Source organism: Agelaius tricolor, unplaced genomic scaffold (genome assembly GCF_023055355.1).
Source record: "Agelaius tricolor isolate 1412-34295 unplaced genomic scaffold, bAgeTri1.0.p SCAF_2, whole genome shotgun sequence".
In the NCBI taxonomy this organism is placed as follows: domain Eukaryota; kingdom Metazoa; phylum Chordata; class Aves; order Passeriformes; family Icteridae; genus Agelaius; species Agelaius tricolor.
Genome location: NW_027269262.1, coordinates 84,193,990 through 84,211,564, shown reverse-complemented (window position 1 = coordinate 84,211,564; position 17,575 = coordinate 84,193,990). Strand labels below are relative to the sequence as shown.

At 46.6% G+C, this 17,575-nt stretch overlaps 1 protein-coding gene and 1 non-coding gene across 2 annotated transcripts; one reads left to right on the top strand and one right to left on the bottom strand.

Moving 5' to 3' along the window:
- Positions 1–4,319: 4,319 nt before the first annotated feature.
- Positions 4,320–15,292, bottom strand: FAM83A (family with sequence similarity 83 member A). Its single transcript, XM_071449543.1, has 4 exons — positions 14,695–15,292; positions 11,803–11,970; positions 10,432–10,556; positions 4,320–5,757 (listed from the first exon to the last, which is right to left on the bottom strand). Exons 1-4 carry the CDS (start codon positions 15,268–15,270, stop codon positions 5,208–5,210), a joined length of 1,419 nt encoding a protein of 472 aa, XP_071305644.1. The 5' UTR covers positions 15,271–15,292; the 3' UTR covers positions 4,320–5,207.
- Positions 15,293–17,165: 1,873 nt separating this feature from the next.
- Positions 17,166–17,238, top strand: TRNAM-CAU (transfer RNA methionine (anticodon CAU)). The gene has a single exon. It is a non-coding gene; the product is annotated as a tRNA-Met (tRNA).
- The last annotated feature ends 337 nt before the right edge of the window (positions 17,239–17,575 follow it).

Here is a 17,575-nt window from a genome sequence, read left to right as displayed (position 1 = left end):
TTGATTTTGTTATTTAAACACTTGTTTGTGGTACAGGTGCTTTGGGAAGGACCCTGTGCTGGTTCTGATGCTACTGGAATGATTGCTGTGTGCAAACACCATTCTGTGTCTTGCTGTTGAGTGTTTGCTGCTGGCTCTGAGGTGAGGGACTGCCTTAGCACTGTAATTAGTAAAGCTAACACAGTTTTCATCACAGAATCACCCAATGATTTGGGTTGGAAGGGAACTTCAGAGTCATCCAGTTCCAACCTTCCAGCCTGGGGGGTTGGCAGGGAACTTGGACCAGGTTGCTCAAAGCCCCATCCAACCTGACCTTGAACACTGCCAGTGATGGGGCATCCATAACTTCTCTGGGCAACCTGTTCCAGTGCCTCACCACACTAATCATAAGAAAATTCTTCCTTGTATCCAGTCTAAATCTACCCTCTTTCAAATTAAAACCTGTCATCCTGTCACTGGGTGAGGGGTTGACCTTAGCCTCCTGTCAGATGCCCACTCCAATGTTCTATCACCCCCTGCCCCCCAGCACCACAGGGAAGGAGAAAATAAGAGCGGTAGAAAAAAGACCTGTGGTTCACAATAAAGGCAGTTTAATAGAGAAAAAATAGGATTGTGACATGGAGCCCTGCTTGTGCTCCCAGCTTAGAGGCACCCTAGCAGTAGCAGGGGGGTTTTAGGTAGTGCCAACTTCTCCTGCCTTCCTTCTGGTACACATACACAAACTAGATGAAAAATGCAAGCAAACCCATTTTGAGAGTAATCTAGGGGCCCAGGTGGGACCCTGTGGGCTCCCCACCTGGTGAGTGAGGTGATGGCATTTGACCCAGGCAGTACTGGGTGAGTTCCCCCGATTGTCCTTGCAGGATCCACACTCCCTGGGAAGGTCCTGAAACTGGGGACAGCATCAGTCATTGGGGGTTCAGTAGGTAGGGTAAAATGGGGTTCACTGGTGACAGAAATTCAGGAAAAACTGAAGAAAATGAACAGTACTTCAGGACTGCCATCAAGATGGATGGAATTCTGTGTCAGGATGAGTGGCTGGAATGCTGGAGGGGAGACCTTCTGAGCACTGGCCCTGGGGAGGTTCCTCTGATATGACCCTCCTGCCTCCTGTGTGATACATTGAAAGGCAGAATTGCTTCATACCTGCTCACTATTCCCCATCACCTTCTTGTCCATCACAGGACAAACTGGAAATAATTTCCAAGATCTGTTGCTCCATCACCTCCCCAGGAATGGAGGTGCAGTTGGCACCTCATCCTAGTGAGGGTCCTGGAAAAGGAGAAGGAGTGTGGTGTGCAATGGTTGAGGGAGGAGTAACACCTGGATGGTCTTTGTTTTCTAGGAGGAATAACAGGGAAAGACCAGGGAACTGTCTGTGTCACAAAGGAAAAAAAAAAAACAAAAAAGGCAGCCTGTGGAAGAACTGGCAAACTGGTAACAATGGGCATGGAGAAGGCTGAGGTACTCAGTGAATTTTATGCCTCAGTTTTCACTGGCAACCTCTTCTCTTATGCCTCTTGAGTCAATGGCTCTCAAGGCAGGGATTGGGGAAACAAAGTCCCTCCTACTGTGAGAGAAGGTCAGGGTCGAGAGCACCTGAGGAACCTGAACATACCTGAGTCTGTGGTGAGATGTGTCTGAGAGTCCTGAGGGAATGGCTGGTGGAGTTGCCAAGCCATTCTCCATGATACTTGTAGTCATGGAAGTCAGGTGAAGTCCAGTCCAGTGACTGGAAGCAGCCTGTGGAGAAAACAATCAGTGAAATGCTCCCAAGTTCACAGGCAGCAAGCACAGGGAGTGCCCTGGAGCACCGGCTCCTCTGGGTGCCTCCAGTGTGAGCAGCAGTTGCTGGTGGGATCTGGTGGGAGTTGTATGTGTGGGCACCAGGATGCACATTCCAAACCACCTTAATGGGCAGCACTTGCTCACAGGACACCAGCTGAAAGACCTGCAGGGCTAGTTCTGGCTGGGGAAGGGATACAGGGACACTTTGGAAAACCCTGGCCAAGCCCAGCCTATTCATCTAGCTTAGTGCCAGGGTGTGAATGCTGGAGCAGCTCTGGGTTCCTGGTGCCCTGCTAAACCCCCTTTCCTGGTGCATGACAGTCCCTTGGGCAGTGGCACTTGCCTGCTCTCTGCTCCCCATGGTGAGGACATGCACAGAACCAGCCCTGACACGAGTGTCCTCGTTGCTGTCACCACCAGTGCTGCTCTGACATGGCAGAGTTGCCCTGCAGAAAGCCCTGGGGCTTTTCTCAGGCCCACATGGGGACTTAATTGACCTCCAGAGTGCTCTGAGGCCTCACCTGGGCTTTGCTGGGACTCATTGGAGGCCCTTGCTGCCCTCCACAAGTCCTCCCACTCTAAAAAGGTCTAAACATCCCCAAAAAAATCACTTTTAATTAGAAATTAACTTCTGTAGATAATCTGGAGGTTGGTATAGGCTACATTTATTGAAGCTTTTTAGTCCCACCTAGATCATCTTCCTCCAAAATAGGACAAAACAGGACAAAATAGGAGGGCAGCAGGGGAATCCAGTGGGCCTCAGCAAAGCCCAGATGAGATCCTGAGTCACTACAGAGAGTGACCAAAGCAGAGGGGCAGAATCCCCTCCCTGGCCCTGCTGCCCGTGGGGCTTTGGATGCTGCCCAGGGCACATTTGGCCTTCTGGGCTGTGTGTGCACAGTGACAGCTCATGTCCAATAAACCTTCCACTATTCCCCCCTATTCCCAGCTTCTCCTCTAGGCTGCTCTCAATCCATTCACCCCCTGCCCTGCACTGTGGATTGCCCCAGCCCAGGTGCAGGACCTTGCACTTGGCCTTGTTGAACTTCATGGGGTTCACGTGGGCCTCCAGCCTGTCCAGCTCCCCCTGGACAATCTCCCTTCCCTCAAGTGCCTCCCCTGCAGCACTCAGCTTGCTGTCATCCTCAGACCTGGGGAGGGTGCACGGTGTGCACCGAGTTTATTGGAGCCCTTCCCTTTGCACAGATGGACAGGGCAGGTCAGCACCTGCCATGGCCCTCCTGACAGTTCCTGCAGCTGCCCAGGAACCTTGCCCTTTATCACTAACTTGTGGGGGCCTGTTGGGATTTTTAGCATAACTCATTGCTGACATTGTAAGCTGACTGTTTTCCATCAAAACTGAAACTTCATTCACTTGATGTTCAAGTTCAGATGTTGTCTGAACCAACACAAGCTGTGTTCCTGATCCAGCTGAAATTTACTCACAGTGGTCCTTCTGGATTATTAGCCTGACCCTTACCTACTTTTCATTAGCTACATTCTCCAAAACTTCTTTTGTAGGCAAACTGTCTTGCCCCACAGAGGTGAAAAGAGCTCCTCAGGTCATGGCCTGAGGAAATCAAGGTCTACAAACTTCTACCCACATCCCCCACTGTACCACTCCAGGCCACAACAGGATCAGTGAAATGAACCACTCTTAGAAGGAAAATCCTAATTAGTCTCTTTGGAGAGACTAACTTAACTCTGTTCCTGTTGATTTCTTCTTCTTTCTGTTTCTTCTTCATCTGGGCTTTGACTGCACGGGACTCATTCAGCTTTTGAAAGAGAGTAGAATAAGGTGTACAGGGCAATAGCATATGAAGAAAAAAGTATTCTCTTTTATTTAAATTGTTGCTCTATTCAGATAATTAAGTAGAATTATCATAGGAATGAAAATCAAATTTCCCTTCTCCCCAAGGAATCCAAAAAATGTTGCTATGTACAGAATTTACATTTGTATGCAATAGTTGATTATTATTATTATGGACTCCAGAATTTGGTATTACCAGTTAAAACACCCCTACTGAAGCTAGAGCAGGATGTGTCCATCCTATACATTTCATAATGTTCTTTAAACTTTATAGGTATGCTTTCAAAATTATTGCTCTTCCAAGGATAAAAAACCTTCTTCACATACAGTTATCATCATCCACAGTCTGCATAATTAAATTGTATTCCTTTTTAAGCAGGTGAGAAGTCAGAAAAAACAGGCCAGAAGTGCAAATGTGTTTAGGGTTCTCTTTTCTGTTGGAGGCATATGAAAAACGATACAAAGCAGGTGTGGAACAAAAAAAATCTGCTGATAAATCAACAGCTGTTAGGCATCTTGGTAACTTTGGATGGAAATCCTTAGTTTCATGAATTTTCTTACTTTTGCTTACAGAAGCTTCCTTAGTTTTCATGGATTATTTGGCAGAAAGTTTTTCAGGTTTGGTTCAAACTGCTGAACCTCTGTAACTCCCTTTGTAACTCTAGTCCATGGGCCCTTCAGACACCCAGTTTATCTTTAAAAATTAGAGGCCATGAAGAACTTGGCAGAATCTCTAACTTCACCTTCAATCAGATGACCACAGAAAGGATTTCAAAGATCCATGTGCAATTAAAAGAACTGGAACTCAGTCTTGGTGTGTTACTAGTAGGACTTTGCTTTAACTCAGCTTCATTTTCCAGTCTGAACCTTCACAGCTGTTCTGCATAAGGAAAGTTGCTCTGAGCTGGTAGGATTGAAGGTTTGTAACCAGGTGTGCTGGGACACACCCGTGTTGCTGATGAGTGGAACTGAACACGGGGTGAATGTGTCTTCCACAACTGGAACTGTCAGTCTCAGTCTGTGTCAAGGGTACCAGGCCCCTTCCTAAGAATCCTTGGGAACAGCCATCCCTGCTGTGCAGCTCAAGCAGAGAGCTCTAAGTGCTCTGGCAGGACCTGTGCTTCCCTGCCAGCCCAAAAACAGTCCCCCATAAATCAAGATCAATGTTTGATGAGAGCATAAATGTATCCTGCTGCTGCCAGCTTTGTGTCTGTATGCCACGGAAACAGCAGCCTTCAGTCTCCTTATCCAAGTGTATAAAATGCATAGTAGTAAACTGTGCATTGCCCCCTTTCAGTTGCCTGGACATAAGAAACAGTTACTGTCCTTCTGGTACACAAATATTCCGCCAGGAGCAGGTGTCAGGCAGCAGCAGTGTGTGAGCAGCACTATTCAGATGTGTTCTTCCTGGGATCCTGATGCACCTGAGGTTCACACATTAGCAGCCTTGGCTTTTTAATCAGGGAAATGAAGCATCCATAAGCAACAAAACAAGAGGCTTGAAATCATCCTCATTTGTATTATACAGAATTTCTATATTCATCAGTACACAAGTGATTGCTAAACAGGTCCTCACTACATTTACTTGGATTTCCAAACAAGGTGGTTATTATGCAAACAGGTTAGCTTTGTGGAGGCATCTCCAGGAGGAGCTTAACCCTGTCCTGTTCGGTTCCTCTTGCCTGAGCCTTATGGGTCTGTAAATGTTCATGTTCATGTTGTTGTAGGGAACGGTGGCGTTTTCAGCCGTGTAGTGCGGCTGGTAGTAGTTAGGCTGGATGGCCTGCTGTGGAGGCGGGGGCGTGAAGGACACATAGCTGTGGAAGGAATTGACTCGCTGCAGAGGGGACTGCGGGCTGAAGTTGCTGTTGAACATGAGCGTTCTGGGGGTCTGCTTGCTCTGGTGGGTGCTGCCGGCGGAGAGGCTGCTGAAGTCGGACAGGGTGTTGGCGCTGCCCTGCTCGCTGTAGGGGAGGCTGCGCGGGGGCGCCCAGCTCCGGCTGAACAGGAAGGGGAGGCTGCGCGGCGGCGTCTTGGGGCCCCGCACGGGCTTGGACAGCGCGTACAGGTGCCGGAACTCCTCGTCAAACAGCTCCACAACCTGGCCCGTGAACTTGGAGAGGAGGTTGCGGTGAACCTGGCCGCAGAGCCACGTGAAGCTGGAAGAAGAGACAAGGTAAGGGTTAGAGTTAACGCCGGCCATCAGGAACTGCAGATCCCCGCAGGGGTGATGCGATAGGCAAATGTGTTTTACTGCTGAAGCTTCTTGTCTAAACACAGGATGAAGATGGTGTCGAAGTTGAATTTCAGGTCAGTTCACATCAGTGCTCTTTAACTTGGATCAATCTTTGTTATTGCAGCTGCCTCTAAAACCTTCAAGAAACCTTGCAACGTTATGCAACCTCGTGAAGGGAGTGGCGATCCAGATCCACTGCACGGATAAATGTCAGATACAATGCCCAAGGTATGGGTGTCTGTTCCATGGAAAGGAGTTTAGACCCCTCTTTTGGGGACCTCTCTTCCATGCACAATGCTTAAATTCAGGTCTTGCCATGTCTTATCTGCACACACATAAATTTTACCTTTTACCCTGCAGCATGCCATTCCACTGGGTGACTCTCAGTCACTCCAAGCGACATCATAAAGACTAGGAAAAAAGAACCATCCTTTGTTTCCATTTTTCCATAATCTTTCTGCATTGGTCAAGAGAAACACTTAAAAACCCAACCTTCCTGTCATGTCCATACCACAAAGGAAGCTGCCACACCTGACAAATGCTTGTTTTCTTCACTAGAGAAAATGAAATTACAAATATTTCCTACAGCATTTCCAAAAATAAATGTAATACTTTGCTATAAAGTAAGGGAGAAACACCACAATAGTTTTAATTCTGGTAGTTCAGAGACACACCTTAGGATAACCCACAGCTTTTAAATGATTTTTCTTTTATGTGCTTCCCTAATCCACTCAGCAAACATAAATTTATAAAACCACAAGCCAGCTTGATTGTGTTGTGCAGGCTGCTGTGTCTGAGCAGCAGCAGCACCAATAAAATGAGCATAGTTGAGAGAATGAAATGTAATTACTCCCTGGACTGACCAGGGCTTGAGCTGTGCTGCAGAGGATACAGAGCAGCGGTGGATTCCAACCTGAGATTATTCTGTGCTGGCAAAACTCTGCCATGGTTATTCCTGCGTGACTTTATTAGCTACGCTGGATTTGCACAAGGGCTGCTGAGAGCCAGATTTGGCTGTAGGTGTGTGCACTTAAAATCTTGTCATGTTTTGATAAAACTCCTGTGAAGCTCAGTGGGACTGACAGCCTGAGCTGATACTGAGGCAGCAAGACACTCAATTTACATCTGCTTGTCCAGAGCATTCCAAAGGAGGGCTGGGTGAGGTATACAGTGATTTTATACTGTTGCTTCAGGAGCAGGGGGAGGAGTGAAGAAATCAGTAGGTCAATGCCACTGGGCACCCATACAATTTATGCTGTACATTTTATGATTGGACATGAAAACACATAGTAAGTTACTAAAACTCAGGTACTTCTCATCCACTGTGTTCAAATCATTCTAAATATGGACAAACCTTGGGAGCCAAGGTAGAGAGAGAGCGAGCTAACTCCCTGCTGGGTGTGTAACATCTGCTGTGCCACCTCAACATTGCCTTTATTCAATGAGCAGTGCTCTCTAAACCTTGGCATGTCCTTATCTAACTGTTAGAGACACAATAGGTCAGGAATAAATTAAAAAATGCACACAATTTTTCTAGGATATCTATATTGAAGGTTACAAACTCATGAAAAGGCTGAGGTCTCTAAAGTATCATGTTTATACTTTATGTGCTAGAGATAGACCTAGTTTATAAAAGAAAATTAAAGACAAAAATCAATTACACTTGTAAATGGCTGTTAAAAGCCCAACAAAATCAGAGGAAGAAACCTATTCTGCCCAATTTTGATAATTTACTCCCACATGTATCTTCCTGGAGTACCTGACAGACAGATACTAGTTTGTGGGTCATTGATTTCACCTGTAATCCTTGTAAACAGAGAAAGATCAAATGAACAGCCCAGAGATTCTCCAAGAACCAATGGCAAATGGGTCAGCTCAAAGTTACAAGGTAAGATCTTTGTGATTATAGACAAATGCTTGTGGACTGGTTGTGTAGTGAGTCACAGCAATTTACAGCCTGTGTACTTTGCTGGAGAACAAAACAGAACTTGGCATAAAAGACTTAACAGGTTTTCATTGGCTTAATGCTAAGAGAAGATGCATTGTTTAGGTTTTAGGCCTTGTTTTGCTCCTTAGTTTACAATTGTGAGTGCTCTTTTGGGACAGGCTCAGAGAAGTCTGAGCCATCATGTTATTGTCACCATCCCAGAGGGAGCTCTTTTCTCCCAGTTTTTCTTTGGGTGAGGCCCATCAAAAGAAGAAAAAGCACAAAGAAATGATGCCTGGCTTGGGGCCAACACAGATACTGCTCAGCCATCTTTCCAGGGCTTTGTCCTATCTCCTGTTACAGACCCTCTCATTTATGGTGTTCTCAATCAAATCCCACCTCTTCTGTTCAGCACTGGACTTGTTTTATACTGAGTGTCCTCTGCACTGCTGGAGCTGCAGTTCAGTAGGGATGTTCTCATCCCTGTGTTCACAGTGCTGCAGCAACATGCAGCACAACACCCATGGAATCTGAAATGGAAGGAAGGATGGACTGGGGTTTTCAGCTGGGCTCAGGTCTGGGTTACCCCAGATGTTTGTGTTGCCTGCTGGTAACAGGATAACCTGTGTGGGACAAACCTGCCCCACCTGAAGTGATGTTCCTGGCAAAGCTTGTCCGTGTGAGCTGTCAGGTGCTGACTCTGGAGAGGCCAGTGGCTTTCAGAGTGGCAGCCAGGGAGATACTCAGCTGCCCCTGGGGATCAAGGTCTGTGCTTTCTGCTGTTTTCATTCTGCCTTCTTTAGGAATGCTAAGTTCATGCACTATCTAATTTCAAAGTCATTAAAAAATGGAATAACGTTACCATAGGATGAGGTAGAGTGACAGAGACAGCAAAAAGAAATACTGCATTCTAACCCCTCACCATAGACACTGGCAACAAAAATTGAGAGTATGTCCTGAAGGGCTATTTTATTTCCTCAGCCTGTCCCCCCCTCCCACTATTACAACTGTCATGCAGAGCTCAGAAGTTGGGTGAAATTTGGTGTTGTGTTTTAAAATCTTTGTATCAGTTTTAAGATCTACTCCAATGTGATTTCCAACAAATGCATAGCAGAAGAGTTTGAATCTGTTTCACTCAACATCATTCTTGTTTATACCTGAAGAGGTTGGTGGATAAGATTTAGGCATAACAAAAATCTTTCAGGTTAATAAAGTGAGAGCTAGCAAGAAATGCCACATACTGGTAGCCAGCTATAACTCGTGTGAATTGCAAACTGGTGCTGAATGTGCTGAAGTTAAATAGTCTTTTATAATTTTAAATACATTTGTTCCTCACCACCCTCTCTGTGTGCTAGATATGGAATTACATAGTTTGACAAGGTACTTGAGATTAGAAGATATTCAACAGCAGTAGAGAAAGACAGAAGTGACTGCACAGGACTTCAGGTGTTTTTAATGTTTTTGTTATTGAAAGAGAACCCAAAAGGAAGCTTCTTGGTCAAAGAAAATAGATCTTGTTCTGTCCTTCTCCCACACATCCTTCACTTCTACTCTATACAAGTCTTCTGTTGGACTTTAATACATCTTTGGCAGTGGATTAAAAAACACCCAAAAAACCAAGAAAACAAAAGAACAGTCAATAAAAAAGCCCCAACCCTGAGTGTCCACTGAGTTTTGTCTGGTGGTTCATTTGGAAATGTAATGAAAAGTGGGTGCCTGTGTTAGTGTACATCTGAGCTCCAGCAGCCCATCCCCACAAATTCACTTTTTCCTTTGTTACTGTAGTTCTGTAAACTTCCTGGTGGCACAGCTTTATCAGACCAGAGGCATTTAAGCTTCCAAATTGTAAACTGGGATTAAGAAAAATAATCACATCCTTTAAATTAAATAATCACCTCTTGTATTTTTGTACCTGGATTTCTAGGATACACTTGGTCATTTGTGAAACATATCTATGTAGCCATGGTGCTCAGAAACTTCATTTATTTGATGCAAGCTCAGTCTCCTGAAATTCCCTGACCAGAGGATCTAGGATCTTACTTAAAAATCCAGTTGTTGAGATGCTATATCCACTACCTGAAATAATTATAGCAGCACAAACAAAACAAACAAACAAAGAAAGAAAAATTTAAAAAAGAGAAAAAACAAAGTTACTGCAGTTATGTAGGTATATACTGCCTACCTGTTAATGAAACACATGGAGAAACAGTAAGTCTCTGAAGTATTTCTGTTTTACCTTTAATCACTAAATTTGTCATATGAAGAACAAATCCTCAGATAAGCTGAGTGACATATGCTAATTAAGGGATCCCGAGGGAGACAGAAATGTATCATGTCTCATGATCACAACACTTGAGAACCCTAACAATGAGGAAAGCATAATATTAAGCTGTACACATTTCTAGCTTTGCCCCAGGGCTGCACTGGCAAAGTTGTTTACATTAGTTTCTGAGCATTTAAATTAAAACCCATGCTCCATAAAGAACTAAGAGCACCTTTAAAGCAAGTTAAGTAGATTTTGGAAAAATGGCACAAATTTGAAAACATGAGGTGTTTTTTGTTAAACAAAAGCTTCTTACCTTACAAAGATTTCCATGGCACTTTTTTTGGGAAGAAGTATTAAAAATCATAGAGGAGTACCTAGAGATGAAGTGCAATGGCTTATCTCACCTGTAAGATCCAGAGAGCACATATCTCCAGTCAGAGATAAGAAATTTTTCTTGAATTTTTCCTGAAAATTTCCTGCCTGACTTGGCACAGTAAATCTCTCCAGTAACACTGCGGACTGAAATATTCTGTAAATAAAAATAAAATTGAGTGAATTACATATCTTTTTAATTAAAAATCAGACAGGGAGGACCCCCTTCCCCCACTGCCTTTAGCTCTTCACTGCCCCAAAGTCAGATTTCTTTATGGACTCTCTGATGGGATACTTGAAGGTTTGTGTCAGGAAGAAACCTAGCCAAGGTCTGTCATGTGCCAGTTCATTGGGGGTATAAACCTGCAGGAAGCTCATGCAGGTGGAACTGAGCTGTGTGACAGTAACTGACCCTACCCCAGCCAGAAGGAGCACGGATGTGTCCATAGCTGGGAGCAGCCTGTTGCCTTCCACTGACACCCCAGGCACAATCTGCTGTGGCTGTATACTCCTTTGATTTACACTGCCTGTGCCACAACACAGCAGGGCAAAACCTCTGCTCCTCCAGTCCATGTGGGCCTGCAAGGACACACGTGCAAGGACACACTCTCCTTAGGAGTGAGGGTTTTAATGCATGCAAACACCTATGAACATACATTATTAATTTCAGCTTCTTTATATATTTGGGATGGAATTCAGCTGTTGAAAACCAGGTGTCTGGTGTATGTGTAAGATGCCCTCAGGTCTCCTGTGTGCCCACAGCTGCCATTCCAGAAGTCTGTGGCCTTGCAGTATCATCCATCCCCAGGCAGATGCTCTAGGAGCTCTACAGCATCTCAAGCAACAACTGAAATAATCCCTAGGAGGGGTTCTTTTAAAGCCAGCTCCTTCTGACAGAGATGAAGGCAGATTAAACTAACAGCTACCTAAATTTGAGAGCTTTTAACATATTTTATCAGAAATATGTTAAAATTTTAAAGGAGCTTTAACACATTTTATCAGAAACCACACAGTGCAACCAAGCTATGGCTATGCAAAAGAGTTGTGCACCTTCTCCCTGTGGCTGCCAGACCACAGCTGCTGCAGAGCTATTAAACAGAAGCAGCTCTAATGCCTAGGTTAGATAACTCTACTAGGGAAATCTAAGTCCTGTTTTAAGACTTCAGGGCCAAGATTACTTTCATCTGAGGACCTAATGGAAATGCCTTACTTTTCTATAATATCCATGGGAAAACGTAGGCATCTTCAAAGAGGAATTGGGTGTGCTAACACTACCCCAGGAAATCTCTTGCACCCTTTTAATTAGAAGGTGGATTGACCCCAGCATAACCATGCTTCTAGCTCAGAGTGCCTGCAGTTAGGCAGACAGCTCTCAGCCCAGGAGCTTCACAGAGCCACAGTACCTTGAAGAGATCCTCAGAAATCTGCAGCTTGTCGCACATCTCCGAGAAAAGATCTACACTGCTGTGATCCAGCAGCAGGTAAACAAAGACCATGCGCTTGTTAGCTGCCTCCAGGAGGTCACAGAGAATCTCAGTGTCTGTGAACACATCCATCACAATGGCCAACACCTTCAGAAAAAGAGCAGAGCCATTAGCAGAGTCAATTTACATCACTTAAGGTTGCTATGAGGACACTGTGATGTAGTTAATTTGTTTAAAAAACATTCCAATAAACACAAATATTTAGTTATCTGTGGATATTTTTTCTGGTTTTCTCCCTGTAAGTGCCTGAATCATTAAACTGATTAAACATATTGTCTCATTGTTTTATTCCTCATATAAAGCCAATATAACACACAACATATGACAAGATGACACATGAATTTTTAGGTGAGATTTCAGCACTAGGAAATATATTGAAATACTTCTCAGAGAATGATAAGGATGTGGCTAAATAAAAGACCATGGCCCTTTCCACAAGGCTCACTAGGTGTCATAAGCCACACACATTCAGCAAGAATCCCTGGATGATGCTTTCTCTTTTATGATTTACACCTGGACAGCCCTGGCTTTAAAAAGCCTCACCCTGTTTTTGTTGGTGGGGTGAGAGACTCCAACAGCTCCATATTTTTTAAAACACTGATTTATAAACTAACTGTTAGAATTTGACCACACATCCATGCTCCCCAATCCACAACTGGTAAAAATACTGTAAAAGTCTCAGGACTGGGCATAAAAGCCCTGACAAGTATTTAAATGCACAGCCTGCAGCCAGTGTGGATCAAGGGAACTGTAAATGTGATATAAAAACAGCTCCATACTAGAAAGTGCTGGTCTTGTCTGATGTCTGCTGTTGCCCATGGAAAGGGTCAATTCAGCCCAGCTATTACCTGACATCTTCAGGAGGTTCTTGTTTCTCCACTGAGAAGAGGGAACCTTTGATAACTGCTCATGGGATATCACCTTCAATCAAAACAAACTTTACAGCATCTCTGTAGATCTCTCTTATTAACTGCTTCCAGCTTGCTCTGAATCTCACTCCAAAGCCTATGCCCACACCTAACAGCAAGCTTATTCCTCTTGCCACCATGAGGATATCCTACAAGACCAGGCACATCCTGTGCAGCCTTCATCCTCCTCAGGCAGCCAAACTATTTGAGGAGCAGTGAGGATCCCACACCTTCCTCCTGCTGCCAAAGCCTGCCAAAGCACAATTATGTCAAATATCTCACACCCACACTTCCTGTTCATGCCCCAGCTCCAGACTATTCTCTCTGGTACTGCTCTTTACCACCTGTTCCCAAGTTATATTTCTGCACCTGACATTCCTCTCTTACTTGCAGTACTCTTCATTTCTTATGCCCAAATTTCATTTCGTGATTTGCACAATTCCACAAATGTGTTAAAATTGTAGTGTCCCTTGGCAATCCTTTGCAGTTTGAGATCATCCATAAATACAGTATTTATTCTGCTATTTAATTGTGTAATGCACATATCAAATACCAGGCTATCCAGGATGGACCCTTACCAGATGATAGTTAACAACTGCTGCCATTGGAAAACTGTGCTCAAAAAGCAGTTCACAAATTTATGCTGTTAGTGTCACTTCAGCACACTCTCGTCATGTAAATTAGATTATTCAGAAGGTCATGTGAACCATGGGTTTATATGAAATTTGCCAATTTTCCGCCTACAAATTTTCTCTTCTTGGGACAGAAAATTGGTCTGGGTGATATTTTACCTGATGCCTATTTTATTATTCCAGTTTCTGCATCTTTCTGATGCCTCCAACTTAACAGGACTGATCTATAATTCTGCTGGTGTGGTAAGCACTTGTAGGCTTTGAGAGCAGTAGCCATCGGGGATCCCTCTCCCCTGCCATTACACTCTGTGTTATCAGGGCCAGCACCTGCCCTTGCAGGGGAAAAACAAAGTGGAAGGAATGCAGAGGACTGGGAAGTCTGTGCTGGGCAGCACAACTGCATCCTGGCTTGGCTCCTGACCATGCTGGGTGAAACTGCTGCTGCTCTTTTGAATTTATTTAAGGGCAAAACTTCTGCATGATGGTAAACACACCCCTGAAGTATTTTTTTTCCAGGGAAACAAGAGAGCTGCTAGAACACACATGACATCAGTTTTCTGTCCCACTCCAGCTGCTCAGTTCCTGGTTTCCCAGAGTGTGGGCAGCCTGGCTTTGGCTTGTGGCTGGCACCTCTGTGGCCTCCACCCACCTGTACGTAGTCAGAGGCATCTGCACCTTTCCCACACGCCAGGTTACACTGCAGAGTCTCTGTATGGAGCCCACATGACATTTTAACGGACACAGGCAACATTTTAGGGATGAAAGGTTTATTTTCTGGATAATTTCCTTCCTCTGGGGATGGCTGCTGACATACCAGACATACTTGCCTTTCTTTGGCCTCCCCTTCACCACATCTCCCACAAATCCTCTCGAACAATTCCTAATGGCTGAGAGCTCACTTAGGCTTAATTCTCTTTAATGGTGCAGTGGTCTGAACAGATAAAACCATCCTGCTGGGGTGGTGCATGAGAAGGGACAGAGCCAAGCTGCCCTTTCTGCAGCACATTTAACTCACTGGGTGAAGGGGAAGTTACATGAGAGAAGAGGGAATCTTTTTTTTAAGCCACCAACATAAAAAAATCTTGGAGTCAAAAAAGAAAATTAAAAAGCACTGCCTGTGTTCAACAACAACAAGCTCTTCACAGGCACTTTCTAGAGCAAAGCTACACTGCAATGCACAGGGCTGCCTTGGATTAAACACCATGTTCACCTGAGTTTGTAAGAGCAAGAAAGAACTGAGTGCAGAGGGAAAGACAATTCTCTCCTCATACCTGAGTGGTCTTGTGGATGTACCGGCGTATGATGTCTCTAATGTTGCTGTTCTTCTCTGTTTGGAAATACACAGTGGCTGTAGATTTTTCCTTTAAATAGGGTTTCTCTGCAGTAATCCATGTGTGGAGCAGAGCCGGCTCACTGCTGTCAGAAATGGTGGGGAAGTAGGTCCCCGAAGGCAGCGACCCGGCGTCGTTCTGCTTTGGCGCGGCTGCCCCGTCGGCACCCGGGCACTCCTGTGCATAGTAAGACTCCCGGGCGTTATCCTTGATGTACTGAGCTTCCACCGAGGAGAGGAAATCCACCTCACCCTCTTTGCTTAGAGTTTCCAGGTAAGAGTCTGTCCCACCATCCAAGAAGGCGTCGGTGGCCAATCTGATGCTTTCGTTGTGGCTGAAGTCCACTTTTGTCAACTTCAGGGACTGGTTCTTGATATCCTCCAGCCTCTTCCTTATCTTGCCCATATGTCTGGGGTGGTTCATGGCTCTTTGTCGCAGCAGCCGATCTGCCGGGCAGGCACCATGCATATGCGTGCCATAGGCAGGGCAATCGTCCTTCTTGTTTGAGGACTGCATTCTGGCATGAAATCGCCTCGGCTGAACGAATTAACTATGAATAAAAATAAAGAGATCTTATTACCACGGGCAAAGTCACACTCCCTGAATTTGTCTCTACAATTATCTTCAAAACGAACCTGAAGCTTGCTTCTCAGGTGCTGGTGTACTCCGGCAATAATCTGTTTCCAGATGGGACACAAATGCAAAGCTGATTAGATTGCTTATCTGAGAGGCACCCACCTCAGCCCCAGGGCATACGAAGAATTCGAGTCAAATTTACCACGGCCGTCGGATTCGATTGTATTTCCCTTCCTGTCGCATCCTGTGAAATATGAGTGAGGAAAGCACTCAAGCAAAAGCAGGTAGGCTCCCAAGCATCATTACACAATCTTCAAAACAGCTTGAGGCTTCCCTGTCTTCCCATAGTATTCGTTAGGGAGAAAAAACAGCTCTGATGGTGAACTGGAACAGAGACAGCAGCCATGTCCATGGCTGCAGAACAGCAAAAAGAGTCATGGGCTCTGTTCTGCACCTACATGCTGCCAGGCAGGCTTAAAAATAGATGTGAACTTCGTCACTGTGCCCCGTCCGGAGTATGGTGCTATTACCATAGACGATTCACTCACTTATTTCTTTAAAGCTTTGTGACTACGCCATCCTATTAAAAGAAAAATACCCCTTCCCAAACATCCTGAATATTACGTGGAGGGAGGGTTGTGAGCTGGCCTCAAAGCATCAGAAATACAAACACTCATCACTTGATTGTGCACATTTAGGGCTTTTTTTTTTTTTTGGTGGTGGTGGTTGATTTTTTTTTTTTTTTTTTTTTTTTTTTTTTTTTTTTTTCCCAGGCTGCAGCTTCTGGAGTCACGTTGCCCCCGTGGCAGCTCTCTGCTGTGTCATTAGGTGGATGGAGCGCAGGTGACAGGCCAGAGCCCGGGGGCAGCCGGGCCGGCCGGTCTGACCGAGGGAGGCGGGGCGGCAGCACCTGCCCGAGGTGTCCATACCTGCGTGCGTGCCTGGCTGCAGCGCCACGTGTGACACACTTCCCGCACCCGGGTGGGCTGGCCGCGCCCCTGTGGCAGCCCTGTGGCCGTGCCCTGGCTCCAGAAGGATGCGGGATCCGGGGATGTGCCGGCCCGGGCTCTTGTGAGGGCTGCTGAGGCCGTGCGGGGCAGGGAGAGGGTCCCGCCGCCCTGGCCTCGGGAGCACGGCTGTCTTCGGGGACAGTTTTTCAGGGCACCTTCACAGATTCTGGGGCTATGTCAGGTGCCCTATGGGGTGGGAAAAAAAAAATCACACGTAAAGATGAGACAAAGATGTACGAAACACAGAAGGGTATGAAATGGCTCGGATATTAATCCCGGAGCGACCACGTGGGCCGAGGAGGGGCGGTGGCGGGGCCGGCCTGAGCTTCTGGGGTGGTTTTAAAAACTACCCCGACCCTCCCTCCGCCCCCAACATCCGCCCGCAGCTGCCAGACGCGGCCGAAAGTCACTAATTATCTCCTGACCTGTTCTGCGCAATTAGGCCGAAAATGATGCCATCTAATTACCCTAACATGCAGGACTGTGCCCTGCCAACGCCGATCGGGGCCGAGGACGGCCCTCCCTTCCTCGGCCACGATCTCTCCTGGTCACCCCGGTGTCCCTCAGGGTCACCCTGGTCCCCCACATGGGCACGGCGGGGCTCCTCACGGGTTATACTATGGGGCCTCACAATGTCACCCTAGCGCAGCCCCGCTGTCACGCTGCGGTCCCCCATGATCACCCCGAGCCCCCGCACGGCCAGCACAGGACCCCGCCCGCTGTGGGCGGAGGAGGGACCGGGCCGGGCCGTGTCCTCCCGTGGCCCTGGAGGGAGCGAGGCCGCCGGCAGGAACAAGAGCCCTCACGGAGGAAACGTTGTCAGCCGCCTCGTTAGCGCAGTAGGTAGCGCGTCAGTCTCATAATCTGAAGGTCGTGAGTTCGATCCTCACACGGGGCAAAGGCGGGCAGCACTTTTGCTCTCTGCCGCCTCCCCCGCGCTTTTAGCGGTGACAAACTCGCTCGACCGGTGGGTGACTCCCAAGCCGTGCTTGTCGTGATTTCCGAAGCGGCGGTTCCAGGTCAAGGGCCCGTCTCTGCCCGTGCTGGGCTCCCGGGAATAACTCCTGCAATTATTCCAGCTTTTGGCAGCCGCTTTGCAGCCCCTGGGCTGTCTGCGAGCCCTGCAGGGCTCTGGGGAGGGGGAATGGCTCCTGCGGTGGGCAGCGGGCACACCCGGGGTCAGGCTGAGGGCAGGGCCCAGCAGCTGTTGTGGGGACAGGGCGGGACACCAGCCC